Below are 16,941 nucleotides of genomic sequence, written 5' to 3'. Positions count from 1 at the left end.
AAGCATGAAGTCGGCAAAACTAAAATTTGTATTTCAGACAGATGGAAAAGTGGTGGAAACATACAAATGTTCAGACACCTTTTTTTCTCTTACTGGTACTTACTGGTAAAATGTGGTCCATCCAGTCTCATCGGCTTTGGTGGCAAGGAGGCCCGTGTTGCTACTGTAGCCCATCAGAGCCACCTCCTGGCCCAGGGCCGACACACTGCGCAGCCCCCCTGTGGGGTCCAGTCCCAGAGTCACCACTTGATTCTCGGGCAGCAGCACCAGTCTGAGCAGGCCGGCCCCTCCTCCCTGGCCCACATTGTCCCTCCTCACTTTCACTGTATTGTTGCAGTTGTCCACCAGCGTGGACAGCTCGCCATCAGAACCATAGCTGAAATTGTAAAGTGGCTCCCCAGTCACCAGGCTAATTGTCTGGATGTGAAGCCCCTCCCCGTTGAAGACATAAAGCTCCTGTTCCCTTGGTGACGCAACCTCATACTGCGCAGACCCTCCGTAGCCCACGCTCGACACGGCAGGTCCCGGCCGGTTGGCTCGCACCGCTCTGATCCGTATGTTGTTGAGGTCTGCGATGAAGAGCGTCCCATCAGGGGACACAGCCAAGGAGGTGGGGGAGTTCAAGCCGGCGTCGGGGGCGTAGCCATCGTCGCCATAGAAGCAGTTGCAGTTGACGTCATTTTTGCAGTCGCAGTCAGAAGCGGCACCAGCCAGGAGAGATATTTCTCCATTAGTGCTCACCTAAAAATACACAGACAAAAAAAAAAAAATTAGAGGAGGAGAGCCGGCTACTGATGACAATGGAAAAAGTCACAACTCTATAAAAGAAAAATGTATTACCAAAGGCGAAATTAATTTTGATTTATCACAAAAAAAAAAAAAAAAAAAAAAAGGATTACAAAACTGTATCAGTGTGTGGGGATATGAAAGAAAAAGAAAACACCCACACAGCCCCACCAGCTGTGCAGTCCGTTTTGGTTGCTGGGAAAACATCTTCAGACAAACAATTTCATCCTAAAACCAGACAACATTGCTTTTTCAACCCGTACCTGTCTAACACGGTTGATCTTCTTCTCATCCGTCTCCGCGATGTAAAGGATGCCGGTGTGGGACAGGGCAATGGCTGTGGCGCTCTCCAGGGCGGCGTGGATAGCCAGCTTACTGAGGCTGTAGTCGATGCCTGGCACTTGGCAATGCATGGGCCGACCTGCTATGATGCTCACCTGTAAGTCACAATGGAGAAATGTCAAATGGGTGATCAAATTACTGTTAATAATGTTGAAGTGTATGCAGATGTTAGCAGCAGTTTGCCAGTGAGAGTGCAGATGAAACTTTCCATAATGAAGATAACATTTCAGAAAGTAGAATATTCTTACAGCTAATTAATCAGTAATGTTGTCACCGTAGTTAAACTTCAGAAACTATGTTCAGTTGGAACTTGTTCTTCTAAATTGGCTAGAGAAAGCCTAATTGGGACTAAATCCTGCCAAAGCCCCCATAGTGAATGTCCACCCTAAGGAGTTTGTGATAGTGGTGCAGACCTGGTGGTTTTCAGTGATGCGTAGGATGACATTGTTTTCCAGCACATAGAGAGAGTTGTCCATGGGGTTCACTGCTAAGTCCGTGGGCCACTCGAGACGCACCTGGTGGGCAGAGACAGAAGTCACACATGAGACAATGTCTATCCTGAGGGAGGTGCTGTTGAAAGTACGCCAAGGTTCAGATAAGTCTCTTCTTCGGTTTTTTAAGTGACCGCAGTCCTCATTCTCTTTTGATTCATTCATTTATCGATGGACTCTTCAACCCCCCTCCCCCCTAAATCAGTCTCTCCCTGACCTCCTGGCTGGCTCATCTCCACGCAATCGTCATAGCTCAGCACTCATAGGGCTGTTAGATCATCATCACCTCTCGGTGCTTCTGCACTTCCTCCCTAACCGTCATACCTGGCTGACGTCCATGCTGGTGTCACAGCTCAGTGGACGTATAGCCGTCAGATCGTTGGCCCCCAGCAGAGTGGAGATGATGCCGTTCTGGTCCACTTTACGGATCATGGTGGCATCCACGAAGTACATCAGTCCATTTTTATCCACGGCGATACCTGTCAAAGTGGAGATGAACACCGTGAGTGACGACTCATAACTCAAACACCGCAGGCAACCCATAGACATTTTAAGTCAATTAAACTTCACTCTCTACACCGGCTGAGAACAGATAGCGTCCCTGACAGCTCAACTGCTCAATGTGTCATTGCACGAGAGGGAGCAAAGTAATGGAACGAGCACTGAAGTGTTGGAGAAGTGTTAGTTTTGGGGTGAGTCATCGGGATGCGGAGCTCGGCTCATGCTCCTCCCACAGGGCAACTGCAGATGCTTTGGAAACACAGGTGATCTGTTGCACTCCAGTTCCTTCCTTCATTCCCTCGCACTGCTTTCTTTTTTCTTGTCAGTCCCACCTTTCTACTTTTCATTTGTTTTTTAAGTTTTTTTTTCACCTTTCACTTTTCTATTGTTTACCAGTGGTGCAGTGTCAACCTTGTTGGCCCTAACAGGCAGCAGGCATTCAGACAGGTGTGTTTGTTCAAGGCAACTGTGCCCCAAAATAACTTCTAGACACACTGAGATACACAACAACAGATGGTGGATACAGCAAAGAGCACCCAGTAAATGAGAGATGGGGGGATAGAGAGAGGGAGAGAGCGGCATGCTGATGTGCACTGGCTGACTTTGCCTGTGACAGGTAAGAAGGAATCAGTGGCTCATTGTCTTCACCCATCTCTCCTCCATCCATCTTCTCACACCACACACACACACACACACATTTACTGTATATACACTAACATCTGCAGTACACACACTTGTGTCGCTGACAGGAAATGTGACAGTGTGACATCCTTGACAGTTTGGTGTCACAATGTTCTACGATCCAATGATCCACAAAAATAATTCCATTAATAAGTTTAACATTAACCCGGTTTATAGCCTCCTTCTGTCTCCGTCCTGCTTTAGTTGAGTCATAAGATTTGGTGCAGCATGAAATTAAATAAAAAAAAGACTTTCTGATCAATTTAAATTAAAGGGGCATTCAGCTTATACATCTTCTGTGTTGAACTATACAGTAGATCTTGAGCTAAGAGCCTTTGCCTGAAAAACAGCTTTCAAAAAGAGACCAGGGCCGTTTTCATTCATCATTTGAACATGAAAAGAATGAAATAGAATAATACATAGGTTATTGGACTTTCTGTCATTATTGCGTTTTATTTCTTATAACCCAAGGCCACATTTTTAAATGTCTTGTTTTATAATGATAAAAAAATAATAAAAACAGCAAACCTCCATATTTTGGAATAGAAAAGCAAAGAACATGTCTGTTTGATAACTCACTAAAATATTTTTTCAAAATGAGTTTTCAAAAGCAATTTAATTTCTCCATCCTTTTTCCCATGGCTTACCTTTGGGGCTCATAAGTGTAGCTTCAGTGGCCTTGCCGCCATCTCCGCAGCGTTCGTCGAAGGGCAGGCATTGCTCCCCTGTCCCAGCAACCACCTCTGCGTTGTCTGACAGCAGCCGGCCTCCAGTTAATGACCGAACACGATAAATTCGTCTGGAGTTGGTGTCTGAGATAAACAATGCCCCAGACACTGGATCCACGGCCAGGAAGTATTTATGGGTGGGGTTATTACTAAGGCAGAAAAGAAAGACGATCATTAATACGCCTGTCAGAAGCTTGTTTTAATATTTTCAGGGAAGATGTACTTTTGCTATTGTTGCTGGAATTTGTACTCGAAACTTTTAATTTATCGTTTTAAGGATCTTACCTGTGTCTGAAATCTTTGTTCCTTCAAGGGAGAGAGTGAGATAAAAGCACAACAAAACAAATGTTAATTTACACAGTCTGTAGAGAGCAGCCTGCAGAGAGCAACACAAAGCTGGCTGTGGTGTGAACAACAAAATTTAAACATGGGTAAAAACACCCTGGAGAAATGGCGTCTAGTGCGCTGTATAATTCTGCTTCAACCTCGTCATCCCCTGTGTCTCACCTTATTCTCTCCGTTTCAAGGGAGGACGCAATCCTACATGTTCTATATACTGAAAACATCTAGTCTTCTCCTCCTCCTCCTCCTCCTGCTGCTGCTGCTGCCATCTCACTTTAATCCACCCCACCCTTCCTCTCAGGATTTTTCTTGCTACATCAAAAAAACTTTTAAATCCCAATTTGCTCTCCAAGTGTTTCTTTCTTTTCTTTTTCTGTGTTTTCCTTTTTATAACTGACTCTGTATTTTACCTTAATTCCAGGATGCCGGTTGTGTTCATAGATGGGTACACCCTGCGTACAAAATTGAGATCCCCGACATAGAGGCTGCCATCGATGCCCATCGCCAGGGCCACGGGTGCCAGCAGCTTGTTGCCGTCTGCAAGGCCGTTACAGCTGGGGCAGGAGATGCTGCGTCTGCGGCCGTTTCCCATGACGCTTGTGATAACAGGGGGCTGCTCTGTCACAAAGATGTTTTCCCCGCTGCCCTTGTGAAGGATGCCTGAACAGGAGAGAGGAGGGTGGCAGATTAGAGACAATTATGTCAGGAAGCTCAGAGGATTTTGATGAGAGTTAGTCTGATTTGGAAATTAGAGGCCGGTGTTTTCACTATGAGCCTGACTCGATTTTTAACCATATTAAAAGGGATCCACTACTTGGACACAGTCGAGCCTGAAATATTTCTATTTCTATTTCGTCTAATTATGAACAAGTGACATTCCCATCATCCTCTGTACTTTTAGTGCATGAGAAAATGTTAGCATACCAACTTGCTGAACTAAAATAGTGAACATGAAAAACATTTTAATTGACCTACTCAACATCAGCATATTGACACTGTTACTGAAATTAATGAGAGAATCATGTTAGTAGACTCTCAACACATTGAGTGTTTACCAGTGCCTATATTTGATCATTACTGACTTGTAACTTGTGTGTCCATCAGTGATATTCAAAGCAGCTAATATTTTTATTTTATTTCATGAGTGTATTATTTTACATTTCTGTCCTGTCTTTAGGGAACAATGATGTAGCATTGTACGGTTCTCAGTAGAAGTGAGAAGGAGAGAGGGAGGTATGGCTGCATTCTCCAACTTCTAAAAATACCTCTATACACCCCTAGATCTTCGGTTCTGTCCTTTCCATTAGTCACATTGATTGTCACAGCAGGTGAACATCAGTGTACCAGCCCATTTCTACTTCTGTGCTTTTAGCATTACTGCACAGAGTGTAGATAATAGCAGATGACGAAACACTCGCCCACCGCTATAGAGACCCTTTAAGAAAAGGTGCTGCTGCCCCCCGTCCCTGCTCTCGCCAACCTGTTGTCTCTTTTCTAGAGGCTTTCTGCTGATTGGTCGATGTCTGCATGCTCACTCAGTGGGGCTGGCAAAAACTGGATGAGGGAGTCAAACTAGGTGAGAGAACACACGCTCTTCCTGTGAAAATCCCCACTGACAGGTAAAAAGAGGTGTCTGGCAAACCAAGGTGAACTACAGGAAGCGCAGTGTGTTCTACGCCCTCCCCTAGACAATAGCAACTTTAGTGAGATATACAGTACTGTAAACCCGCTACACATGGGAACTAGCTAAATATAAGGTAGAAGGAAGAATAACGCAAGAACAGTGTTTCCTTCCTTTTCCGCCAGTATCGACGTTTCTGTATACGTACCACTGCGTGTGTTGAGTATATGGTGCATGTTGAGTGACCATCCGCCCAGGTTGGTGGGATCAAGTTCATAGCCTTGCAGGATGGCCGTCCTCTTCTCCCAGAGGATGAGACTGGCGCAGGACTCGTACTCATAGCCCACGGACACTGTACACAGACGATGGTGGGGGAGGGATAGAGGGATAGAGACAAAAAGATATAGAATTCAAAAACAAGTGACGAAAAGAGACCATGAAACACAAAAACATGAAAGACACAACACAGGAAAAGAGGCCATGAAAAACTTAATCAGAGCATAACCTCCCAAGTTCATTTAAATTGTGAAACGTGTGATACACAGAGAAACTAGTTAGCACCTGTACAAAACCTTGCACTCACACCTAACTAACACTCTCACATGCTGCTAAATCAATTAAAAACCTTGTTAATTGGACAGATTGCCTGATGGGCCTTTAAATCTACGGGCCACGCCGGTTGCTACGGTGAAAGCTCTGCTGGCGGAAACATTATGTCTCAGTCATGCACATGTGCTGAAAGCGATGACGGTGGTGCTGGTACAAACAGGGATACTGAGTTGCCTTGAGGAGGCGACCGCATGCCAAGAGTTTTTTTTATGGATGCATGTGTTTATACAGTTTTCATGTGCTGTGTATACATCTGTATGCCTATGCCTGTATGCATTTGTAGGCTGTTGTGTTCCTACTAGTCAAAGGTGTGTTCACACATCAACCTCTATTTGAGTCTCAAGTCAGAGTGCTATATTGCCAGCACTTTTTCAGCTCCAGTGCAAACAATGTAGTATGTAGTATACCTATATCGGTATCCACAGTTAGCAAAACATAACACAATCATACGCCAAGTAAATGCTTTGTTTTCTCTGAGAAATGTAAAATTACAGTTACGCCGGGGAACTTTGAGTGAATGTGATTTCAAAAACCATATGCCCCTCATGATTTTAGTCCACACGGAAGTCCCAGATGTCCACTGCATCTGTGGCCTGACAGCAGTGTTTGGCTGACAGCATCTGTGAGCGACTGTGACAGCAGAATGTAATAGCACCGAGGCTCCCCTGGACTCCTGCTTGCTGCTCCAGTGGCTAACTGCTAACTCACACTGATGGCTAATAACCCTTCACCACAGTTACGGCTGGCTGACTGAACCACACGCGGCCTCAATAAAAAAATAGACATCTAGAAGAAAAAAAAAAGGGCACTTAACGGGGATAGGCTGCATAGTAGATGGTGGCTGGGTTTCTTGTATATTATCTCTCCTTCAAGCCTCCTAATTAGCACTCTTTCCCACTGTCAGACCCAGTGCTGCCTTACTGGTGAAGTTTCTAATCTATTCAGTGACTGCATGGCTGGAAAGAAAATGGCCCAACTCCCCTCCGACACAGTTTCTCCTCCAAGCATCCCTCCTACTCACCAACAGCTTCAGAAAGCCCGTAGACCCTCTGCCCATATGCATCGGTCTTATCCCAGATGTAGGTATAGGCCAAATTGGGTGAGGCGTGGAACCACTTCTGGAAAAGGTGGCCCTCCACTGCGACCATCAGGTGAACCTTCAACAGGCCCATAGACACCACGGCTGGAGTCATTGTGACCTTGAGCAGGGAGCGGTAACCCTGTGTCCTGGAGCTTAGGTAGCACAGCTTTAGGCTAGTGCCAGGTACCTCGATCTGCTCATGCAGCACCTGGAAGACAAAGAGAGGGGATGACAGGAGAGAGGGATTAGGGGGGATTAGAGACTGAGGGAGTAATGGGGGTCACGCTTCCACTGACGGCTGAAGGACAAAAAAGGGAGAAAAAACAATGGAAGCAATAAAGAAATAGAGAAAGAGGGAACGAATGGGGGAAAAGCTATGGAAGCGAAAGGAGAAAGAGAGCTACAAGAGACAGGCATACAGGAGAGTGAGAGCGAGGGAACCAGAAGGAAGATTAACCGGCTGCCAGAGGTCAGTGGTACTGCACCTGTGTCTCCGGTATGATGGGTTTCTCCCCTGGCTTGGAGCTGAAGAAGGAGGAGAGAGGGGATGCAATCACAAGAGGGTCAGGCCTGACGAAGCCGCTCAGGTCACAGCCCGGGATCGTGTTCTCTTCTGTCTTAAGCACCAGAGTGTCCATTGCATAAAACTGGCTCCAGGGCAGCCACACGGTGCGCTCCTGGCTCAGGAAGGGGGCACGCTCGAACCGCAGAGTCAGTGATGCACCACCGTTAGCTATCAGGTCAAACCTGGAGAGGTTTGCGAGAAGAGGATGGGAATGAGGTACAGGTGGGGAGTGCTGTGGTGGATGGACTGTTACTTGGACTTATACTATGTCAGTGTTTTTTCGTCTTCTAATTTAATATTTACTCCACTGCTTTAGAAATAATTCAACACCAAAAAATACCTGGAATAAATATTTCAACATTATGTGGCACAGTAAACACTTAAAACACACATGTCTAGACAGTCACTCTAGACAACAGATATATGTCTGAAACATGAACACCACAGTGTTAGAGCACTGGTTTCAGCACTGCAGTGATCTTATAACAGTAATGTAACAATAACAGTCTTCTCCTCTAACCTTTTGTCACCAAATTATGGTTGACAGCTGCAAATAAATGATTAGGACATCGACACATTCACATTGCTGATGACAAGATTGTAAGAGCCTCTAACAACTGAAAAAGAAGAAAACTCATCAAAACAATGTCAGACAGGGACACCAGAACATGTTCACAAGACTGTGAAGCCAGTGAGTAACGGCCCCTGGAACACAAGGTCAATTAAATGTTACTAGAAGTTCAGATGTGTCGGTGTCAGCTTGGCCTGGCTGGAGGAAAATACTGTAAAGCAACCACTGATAAGAGGAGAGAAGTGCTTAAAGAACCTGAGACAGGAAACACAGAAACTGCACACATAATGAGAACAAGTCAGTCTGAGGAACCAGTGGATCAGATGTTGGAGTAGCATGTTAAAGAATGTCAGCCAGACTCAAGTCCAGTACAACTTGTAGGGAGGAGAGTCAAATTAAAGCAGCCTAAAACTCTGTGCAAGCTGGAAGTCCTGAGGAGGAAATAGAAAGACATATCAGATGGGTTAATCAAAAAGTTATGGTGCTCAAAAATCCAGTTTTAGGCTTGATTTTCTTTCAAAAGTTTCTCTGATGGACATTTTTTTGGATTCACGTATTTCCGTTGAGTAAAACAAACCGTAGATCGAACAATCTTGCATCTTGTCTTCCATTTTCACACTTGCTTTCACTTTGTCTTTATAAAGTAAATTTGTTCATTACCACTGAAGGAAATTGTGGTGTTTTAATTTTCAGTTTGTTTTTTTTCTAAATCCATTTACTCTGCTCTTATTTGAAATCCCCTTTTTTTGCGCTATCAATTTATTTGCAGCATAAACAGCTTTGTTTTCTCTTGGGATCGTGAAAGTTATCTAATCTAATCTAATTTAATCTAATCTAATCTAATCTGATTTTATCTAATCTAATCTAATCTAATCTACTCTAATCTAATCTAATCACACAGCCTATGTGGTGAGGTAGTTTCAGAGTCTCAGCAAAGCATGCTGGGTAGCTGTTGTACATACATTCCATCCTGCCGTGTCAGCGTGTATCCGTAGTGAGGGTAGTTGACAAAAGACACGTTCACCCCCACCAGAGGGGTTCCATCTGTAGTCAGCACCTGACCCCGGATCAGAGATGCCAAACTGGAAGAAGACAGAGGAGACAAGAGTGACGGAGCGATAGTCAATCTATCAGCCCAATCTTCCTAACCATCAGTCATTTGGTTTGATTAATCTCTCCGTCTTTCAATCATCCAATTTGCTCATTCATTTATTGCTCTGGTCTTCTACCCACTCAACACAATCAGCGGCCCACATCATTTAGATTAGCTCACGTCAATCATGTAAACATACCATGACAATGTAGATGGATACGTGTGTGTGTGTACGTGTGTGTGTCTCCTAGAGAACTGATACGTATAGAATAACATCCCAACTCTACAGAGCACCATCACTTTGATGAGTTATTTCCTTTGAAACATCTTGTGTGTAAATGTATTAATAGGAGAACCAGCAGCATGGGCAGTGCTTCACAGCTCCACTAAATCTATGGGGGAATCTTGGCTTGGTCTGCCGCTGGCTCTGGGATTTGTTGAGGTCTTGGCCGACTCTGTGGACCAATCTAAAGTCTGTTTGATATTTGTGATGATGAATCTAAAATTTGGATATTTTTCAAGGGATTTCTTCATACACATTAATATCAAACCTTTCTAAGAGCGTCAGGGTGTTAATCAGGAAAATGAAATTTGTGGGACAAAACTTCGAATTCCTGCATTAATCATGTGTTCATGTATGAAAACACTCTCTGTTCTTTTTCTGTGAACTGCTGTTCAATGACTCATCCATCACTCATGGATATGTACATACATTAATACAACTAACACTTTACCATTATATAAAATAGTGCAATATTATTAGTCAGATGGGATTTTAAGTATTACTTGACTAAATATCAGTCTAATTAATGTATTTGCTAAAATGCTCTAATGCTGCTAATGCTGTTTCACTGACACTACTTGCACTGTACGACTTGAAAGTTTGATGCTTTTATTTTGAAAAGTTGTACTTGGAACTGTGAGGTCTCAGGACAGTTTGTCAAGCTCTTTTAATATGCATATGAGTCTCTGGTTGTCTTGGAGACCAGAGGTGGTATTAATAGCATGCCATTATATGCTTTTGTCTGTGTGTGCTTCCTACCATACCTGGAGTTGAACGGGTTTTCCCCGGGGATGATGTGGGTACTGTCCCGACCCACGAGCATTTTGACGCGGTCGAAGAAAGAGCGGACGTGAGGCTGGGACGTGGGGCTTTGCTGGATGACTAGCAGAGGGTCCCGGGAGCCGCGGCACAGTGGACTGTTCTGACAGGGGCTCTGGATGCAGCAGTCTGGGTCCATGCAGTCCGTTAGTCCATCTGATAGGAGGGAGGGAGAGAGCAGTGATGAGGTGGGAGAGTAAGAGCAGCAAGGAATGCAAGATAATTGCCCCTGCTTCTTCTATTCTTGATGTAATATCACAATGATCTTTGTTTAATTTTACAAACTGTACTGAGGGCTCTTCTCATGAGACCTCAGCCTCTTTTCTATTTTTTTAATTCATTAGTTTTTCTCTATTCATTTCGTTCACTAGCAACATTTTCAGGGTTGCCAACTCTCACGCATCTGGCGTGTGTCACACGCTTTTAGGTCCTGTCTCACGCTCTCACGCCACTCAAACAATTCTCACGCCAAAATCAAGCGATTTGGCAAAAAAAAAAAATAAAAAATTAAAGCAAGCTTGGCACTCATCAATAGGCTCTCTGATTGGTGTGCGTGATGCTTATCCGCGTGTCGATTGGACGGCTGCTCAAGCCTGTGATCACAGCACAGTAGGACGGGGAGTTGTCGATCCGCGACCCCCCCCCCCCCCCCCCCCCAACAGCGGCACGGTGCTGAAGCCTGGACCCGACTTGGTCCGAATCCGATGGCCAAAAAAAAGAGGGAGAGAGCGAAGCCCGAGACACAACCTGACCTGACCGAGTGTTTTCAGACTGAACGCGGCTCGAACTGACGCCTGCGGTCGGGCTGGTTGGGCCAGTCCGTTGAAAACTATAAAATCAAGATGCAGACTGGGTAGCACAAAAGTACTGCCAGGCAGCTCAGTCCAGAGAGCAGAGGAGAGAGAGACAGCGCAGCAACAGGTGTGTGTGTGTGTGTGTGTACGTCTGTGTGTACGTGTGTGCGCAACTGCGCATGCATGCACGTGGGCCATACCTGCAAACTCCGAATGGGTAGGTGTTTATTACAGAAGAGAAACACACATTTCAGGACCTGACTTGTATCATCAGGCTGTAGTAGAAGACTGAAAATCACAGGACATGTCTGTTCTGTCCTTTCATATATTAATAGGCTCAATAGGCTGGTCCAGGCCAAAAGCCACAGCTCCCCACTAGACCAGTTTCATACACTCCAGCCATACAATGATAGGAACCACAGATCTGCTTTTTTCCCTCTTATCTGAAGCAAATGTTGTGTTTTCCCTTTATTTTCTTCTCAGAGTAGGCTACACCAGAATGCTTCAAATACATGTTAAAATCACAATTTTTTTCTGGGGGGGTGCCCCCAGACCCCCCTAGAGGGATATACGTATTTTGTCACCTATTACACCTCTACTCAGTTTGTGTGTGTGTGTGTGTGTGTGTGTGTGTGTGTGTGTGTGTGTGTGTGTGTGTGTGTGTGTGTGTGTGTGTGTGTGTGTGTGTGAGAGAGAGAGAGAGAGAGAGAGAGAGAGAGAGAGAGAGAGAGAGAGAGAGAGAGAGAGAGAGAGAGAAAAACTACAATAAACATAACTATTATTATTATTATAGACAACCCCCCCCCCACCCCCCCGCCAACAGAATCTCACTCCAGCCCAGGACAGAAAGTTGGCAACCCTGCATTTTTCAAGTGGGCTCTCTTTTTTCAAGCGAGGTCTGCTTCACGAAACAAACTTGCTCCATCTCCCCCCACTTCACCTCCTTCGTTGTCCTTGTTGTCAGCACAGGAGGTCTCCATGGCAACACTGCAGCCGGGCCCCCTCCAGCCTGTCTGGCATTCGCAGTGCCAGCTCTGCTGTCCCATGGTGCACTGGCCGTTCCCGTTACACAAGTTAGGACAGCCGTCTGCGAGGAGAGGACAGGAGGAGAGTGGGGGAGGGAGGTGAGGAGGGAGGAAGAGGGGGAGAGATGACGGGAGGATGATTCTTGTTGGTTTTGTTACCACTGATGTACAGGTGAGCTCTCTCTTTCTCTCTCTATCTCACAAACAAACACACACACAGGCGCACAAACACACATCACATACAATTGTTCATATGGTTCTGATAGACCAAATGAGTCTCAGTCAATTGAATAAGCACACAGTAGCACACTGTAAGTATTGATTGTTCAAGAATCAATTTAATTCAGACAGTCAATTTTCATGCACACCTTCCCATCGGTGTGTCTGTACACCTGTGGGGTGAATGCTAACATGTGCATGTGTATGTGTGGACAGAGGTGGATAGATCGCTCAATTCACTTACTTGATAGAGCCACACCCACTCATCACTCTCTCTCTCTCTCTTGCAGTTTCTTTCTTACTCACGATTCAGTGTAGGTAATGGGATTCTGATGGCCTGAGAGTAATGCTTTCTCATGAGAGAATGAGATTATGCTCGGTGCAATGTGTTTGTGTGTGTGTGTGTGTGTGCGGTGTCAGTCTATCTATGAACTAACAAACCTTCACTTGAGCTTATGCAAAAAGTCCTACCAGAATCTCTGGCCCTGGAGCCAAGTAAGTTCTGTAACTAAAATGATAAGGCCACCCTCAACTTCAAGAGAGACTAATGCAGATATTTGAAGACTGTCTGTATCAGGAAAATTGAAGTTAACATTTGTCTAAGTAACAGAGTAGTTCAACATTTTGGAGAATGCATTCAAATGAGATTGACATGAATCTCATATCCATTCAATATGAAGCTGGAGCCGGTGGTCAGTTAGCTAAAAGACTGAAAATGGGGGAAAAAATATCCTTCAAGAAACTCCGCCGACCAGCAGACTTGTCAATTAAGACCTCGTCTTCTACCTCGTTTTCACTCCGAAACCTCACCATGACATTTTTCTGTATGTCATTTGATAATTTACATCCACACTCAGACAATGTTGCCCATCAATGTCATTTTCAGAAAGGCCTGTAACTCCTAGCCTGTCTTACCATTTTCCAGTATCGCTCTAAATCACACCTTTCTGGCTCTGACACAAGATAATTTGTTTGCCACATTATAATCTATCAGGGAGAGGGAAAAAGGCATGATGACACACAATGACAATGTTTTCTCCAGCAGCACAAAGAGCCCAAAACAAACTTGTCACAGTGATTTTCTCTTCAATAAATGAGAGAGCGGGATGCAACACTCTTAAGTCTACCCACGGGAGATGGAGGCAAAGACAGGGTTGACTGATAAAACAATACGTGCATGCACGCGAAGGCACTTAGTCACAAACACACACCCAGCACGACGCACCCTGGAGATATGCCCTGACATTTCCCACTCGGTAGCAGTGTGCCGACACAGAGTGAGGAAGGACAAAATATCCCAGTAAAAGATTATGAATATGAAATGCTTTTCATTGAGTCCTGCTCAGTAGATTAATGAACATAATTTCACTCAAGTTGCATTGTAGTATTTTGCCCCGTAACAAATCGCTGCATCAATAAAGCCATGCATTATGAATACAAATGGTGCAATCTAAACCGTGGCAGCAGCTAAATTAACAGGCATTTCACCCCGATTGGCATTTTATCATATGTCTCAACCACCAGGCGACGAGGGAAAGTCAACAAAGGACTTTGAGAAAGACAGTGGAGTGTGTGTGTGTGGGTGTGTGTTGGGGGGGGGGCAGAGAAGCTTAACTAAGTTTTTCAGCTCAACAAGAGGAATCAAATCAAAGGTTTTTATCTTTAATTATTACCATTTTCTGCATCAGGGGATGGCTCATGATGCTGTATTAACAGTCAGGCTGGAAAAGATTGTCCACAAGTATTGAGCTCAGGGAACAAAGGCAGTTAGCAGTGATTGCCTGTTAAATGGAGTTGCCATTTAAAGCAGCCAAATACTTATGAAGCACCAGGACAGGACAATCCATAGTGGGCATTGATCGGCTTGCCTGGGCAGGCCGGCAATAGGCTCCTCTCTCTTTAATGCCAGGACCCAGTCGATACCCCCTCATACTAACTAGAATAAAGTGGGATTTCAGAAACTATTAAGTCCACCCTCCCCACTAATGTAGTTGGACTCTGATGAAATCCCCTTAAAAAGGAGAAGAAATTGCCTTGGGTTATGGGTCAGCACACACACTCTGCAGCGTGTGCGTGTGGGGGTGGGTAGGTGGGTGTTGGGGTATATGCCTGGATAGAGAAAGATACTGTGTAAGACTCCAGGGAAGGAGGGAGGAGGAGAACGTGAGAGACAGTCAGAGATAGAAAGACAGAAAGAATGAGAACAAAGTCTACAAAAGAAACTCAGTCAAGACATTGTGCTGGAAAAATTCCACTATTCTCTCCATTCCCCCTGTTTCCAGCTCTGTCTGCACTAAAGGTCATAAAGTAAAGGTCACAGCCATGAATCCAAGACCGCTGCTTACAGATGGACCAGATAACTCTGCACTTTCTCAGATCAGCCTCCACTCACCTGCTACTGTCCTTATGAAGCTGCCTTCGAAATTACACTGGCTGCTGTACTCCACATGTTCTTCCACCAGTCTCTCTGCTTCCCTTTGACTCCATGTGTTCTTCTTTATTCTCTCTCTCTCTTGCTCTGCCTCTTGCTCCCTATTTAACCCTGCGATTTACCTTTTCTCTGGGCTGGCTCTTCATAAAACAATGAGAGCTATTCCATTAAGCATAGAGGGTGAGAGGACACTCTCAACGGTGCTCCGGGGACCTGTACTGTCAGGCAATCTGTGCCGCTCTGTGTAACCCGACAGAGGTTCAGCTGCGGGGCTATCTATTAAGCATTCTTGTTGTGCATGTGCGACAACTCACCCTGGACCTGCACCCTTCTCCGTTTGCATCATTTTCTTAACCCTTATTCATGATTCTGTTTATCTTTGTGTGATCCGACGACCCTAACTGTTTTTTCTCTTGGCCTAAGTTGTTGGGGATGGGTTTGATATAAAAAACAGAATAATAATTTAAAAAAAAGAAGAATTGATACTGGATGCTCACTGAGACACACACACAAACACATACACACCCATGTGCTAACAAAATGATTTTATTAGGCACTGTATCACGGCTTTTGCCTAAAATACCAAAAAAGTAAACTATAAAAACACACACACACACACACACACACACACACACACACACACACACACACACACACACACACACACACACACACACACACACACACACACACACACACACACACACACACACACTCAACAACTCTGTATTTTTTGACAACACATTAGAGCCTTGCATCAGTGGCCTATGAAATTCGCCAATTACCTCAAAAGTTCTTTACAGCTTCCATCATTTTCTCCTCGTGTGAAACAGCTGTGTTTATGCGGTGCATGACTAGAATACCTGAGCAGAGTTATGTGTTTGTGTTTCCACATAAGAAATATGGAGAGGAACACGCTCACACGCATGCACATCCACACATTCACAGCACAGCCCCTCAACACTGCTGATACCACCACCACCACACTAGGCTCTACGGTACCCCACGACACATCTAAGGCTCAATGACAGCTCGACCCCTGCCGTAGTGCACTGCTGTGAGTAGTAGTGCACGACATGTAGGGAGGTATCATTGAGGCTGGCACCCTGGTCTATGGACAGATAGCACCACAGAGTCTACAGAGCCAAGCCAGGCCAAAACCCACAAATGCAGCAGCTAGCTTCTACCACCACAGGCTAAGAAACAAAACACCAGAGTCAGATACGGTACCTGCTTTGTCAACCATGCTCCCATGGTCTGCAGTGGGAGAAAACGTGCAGAAGGTAAGAGATGGGGAGAGTTTTTTTTGTTGTTGTTGTTTTATTTTTTAATAAATGCAAGCAACATCATGCAGAGCTGAAATGAACAACAGGCAGACTGCGATAAGCTAAACACTGAGAGTGTGTCTGGTGCTAGTGAAATGTGCTTTGCGCCAAGCTAAGGCCTGACAACTCTTTCATCTTGGGCTGATGCTGCAGTCAAAGCTGCCCTACTTTCTGATGGGGGGAAACGGGGAGATCATAAACTGTTATTCCCCTGTGCGTATGTATGTGTTGGGCATGCATGTGTGCGTCTGTGTGTGCGTGTATATATTTTTACCACATGTGTTGCTGCTTTGTTTGTGTGTTTGGTGTTTGTGTGTGTTTGTGTGTGTGTATCAGATTGCAATCACAGTGCTTATGGTGACAGGGAAATGAGACTTTGTGTCTCAAAGCGCTGCGGGTGAATCAAAGGAGTCTGGCACTCATCCATCCAAAGTGACAGTGATGTCAATATGAGACAGTGATTGACTGACAGAGAAATTCACACTCACTCAATACACAGACACATACACACACATACTAGCACAACTGTGTGCATGAATGCATTACACAAACAATGTGAGGGAGATTTAGTTTTTTGATCACAGTGAGGTGAAGAGTTTTACCATTCATCTCGTAACTTTGGTGTTTTTTCAAA

General features: G+C 44.9%; 1 protein-coding gene across 3 annotated transcripts in view; it reads right to left on the bottom strand.

Moving 5' to 3' along the window:
- The window catches only part of tenm2a (teneurin transmembrane protein 2a), a 51,644-nt gene that overhangs the window by 8,658 nt on the left and 26,045 nt on the right, over window positions 1-16,941 (bottom strand). For all 3 annotated transcript variants that reach the window (XM_083980832.1, XM_083980833.1, XM_083980834.1), the window contains 13 exons: window positions 12,248-12,394; window positions 10,459-10,669; window positions 9,281-9,400; window positions 7,668-7,929; window positions 7,123-7,390; window positions 5,701-5,844; window positions 4,282-4,531; window positions 3,815-3,835; window positions 3,449-3,678; window positions 1,944-2,098; window positions 1,542-1,643; window positions 1,050-1,223; window positions 104-741 (listed from right to left, as the gene is read on the bottom strand). In XM_083980832.1, coding sequence (XP_083836958.1) covers window positions 104-741; window positions 1,050-1,223; window positions 1,542-1,643; window positions 1,944-2,098; window positions 3,449-3,678; window positions 3,815-3,835; window positions 4,282-4,531; window positions 5,701-5,844; window positions 7,123-7,390; window positions 7,668-7,929; window positions 9,281-9,400; window positions 10,459-10,669; window positions 12,248-12,394 — 2,722 coding nt within the window. The remainder of the gene's footprint in view (window positions 1-103; window positions 742-1,049; window positions 1,224-1,541; window positions 1,644-1,943; window positions 2,099-3,448; window positions 3,679-3,814; window positions 3,836-4,281; window positions 4,532-5,700; window positions 5,845-7,122; window positions 7,391-7,667; window positions 7,930-9,280; window positions 9,401-10,458; window positions 10,670-12,247; window positions 12,395-16,941) is intronic.

Source organism: Trachurus trachurus, assembly GCF_905171665.1.
Source record: "Trachurus trachurus genome assembly, chromosome: 10".
NCBI classification, from domain to species: domain Eukaryota; kingdom Metazoa; phylum Chordata; class Actinopteri; order Carangiformes; family Carangidae; genus Trachurus; species Trachurus trachurus.
Note: the sequence above shows the minus strand (reverse complement) of the source record. Positions and strands in the feature narration are given on the sequence as shown.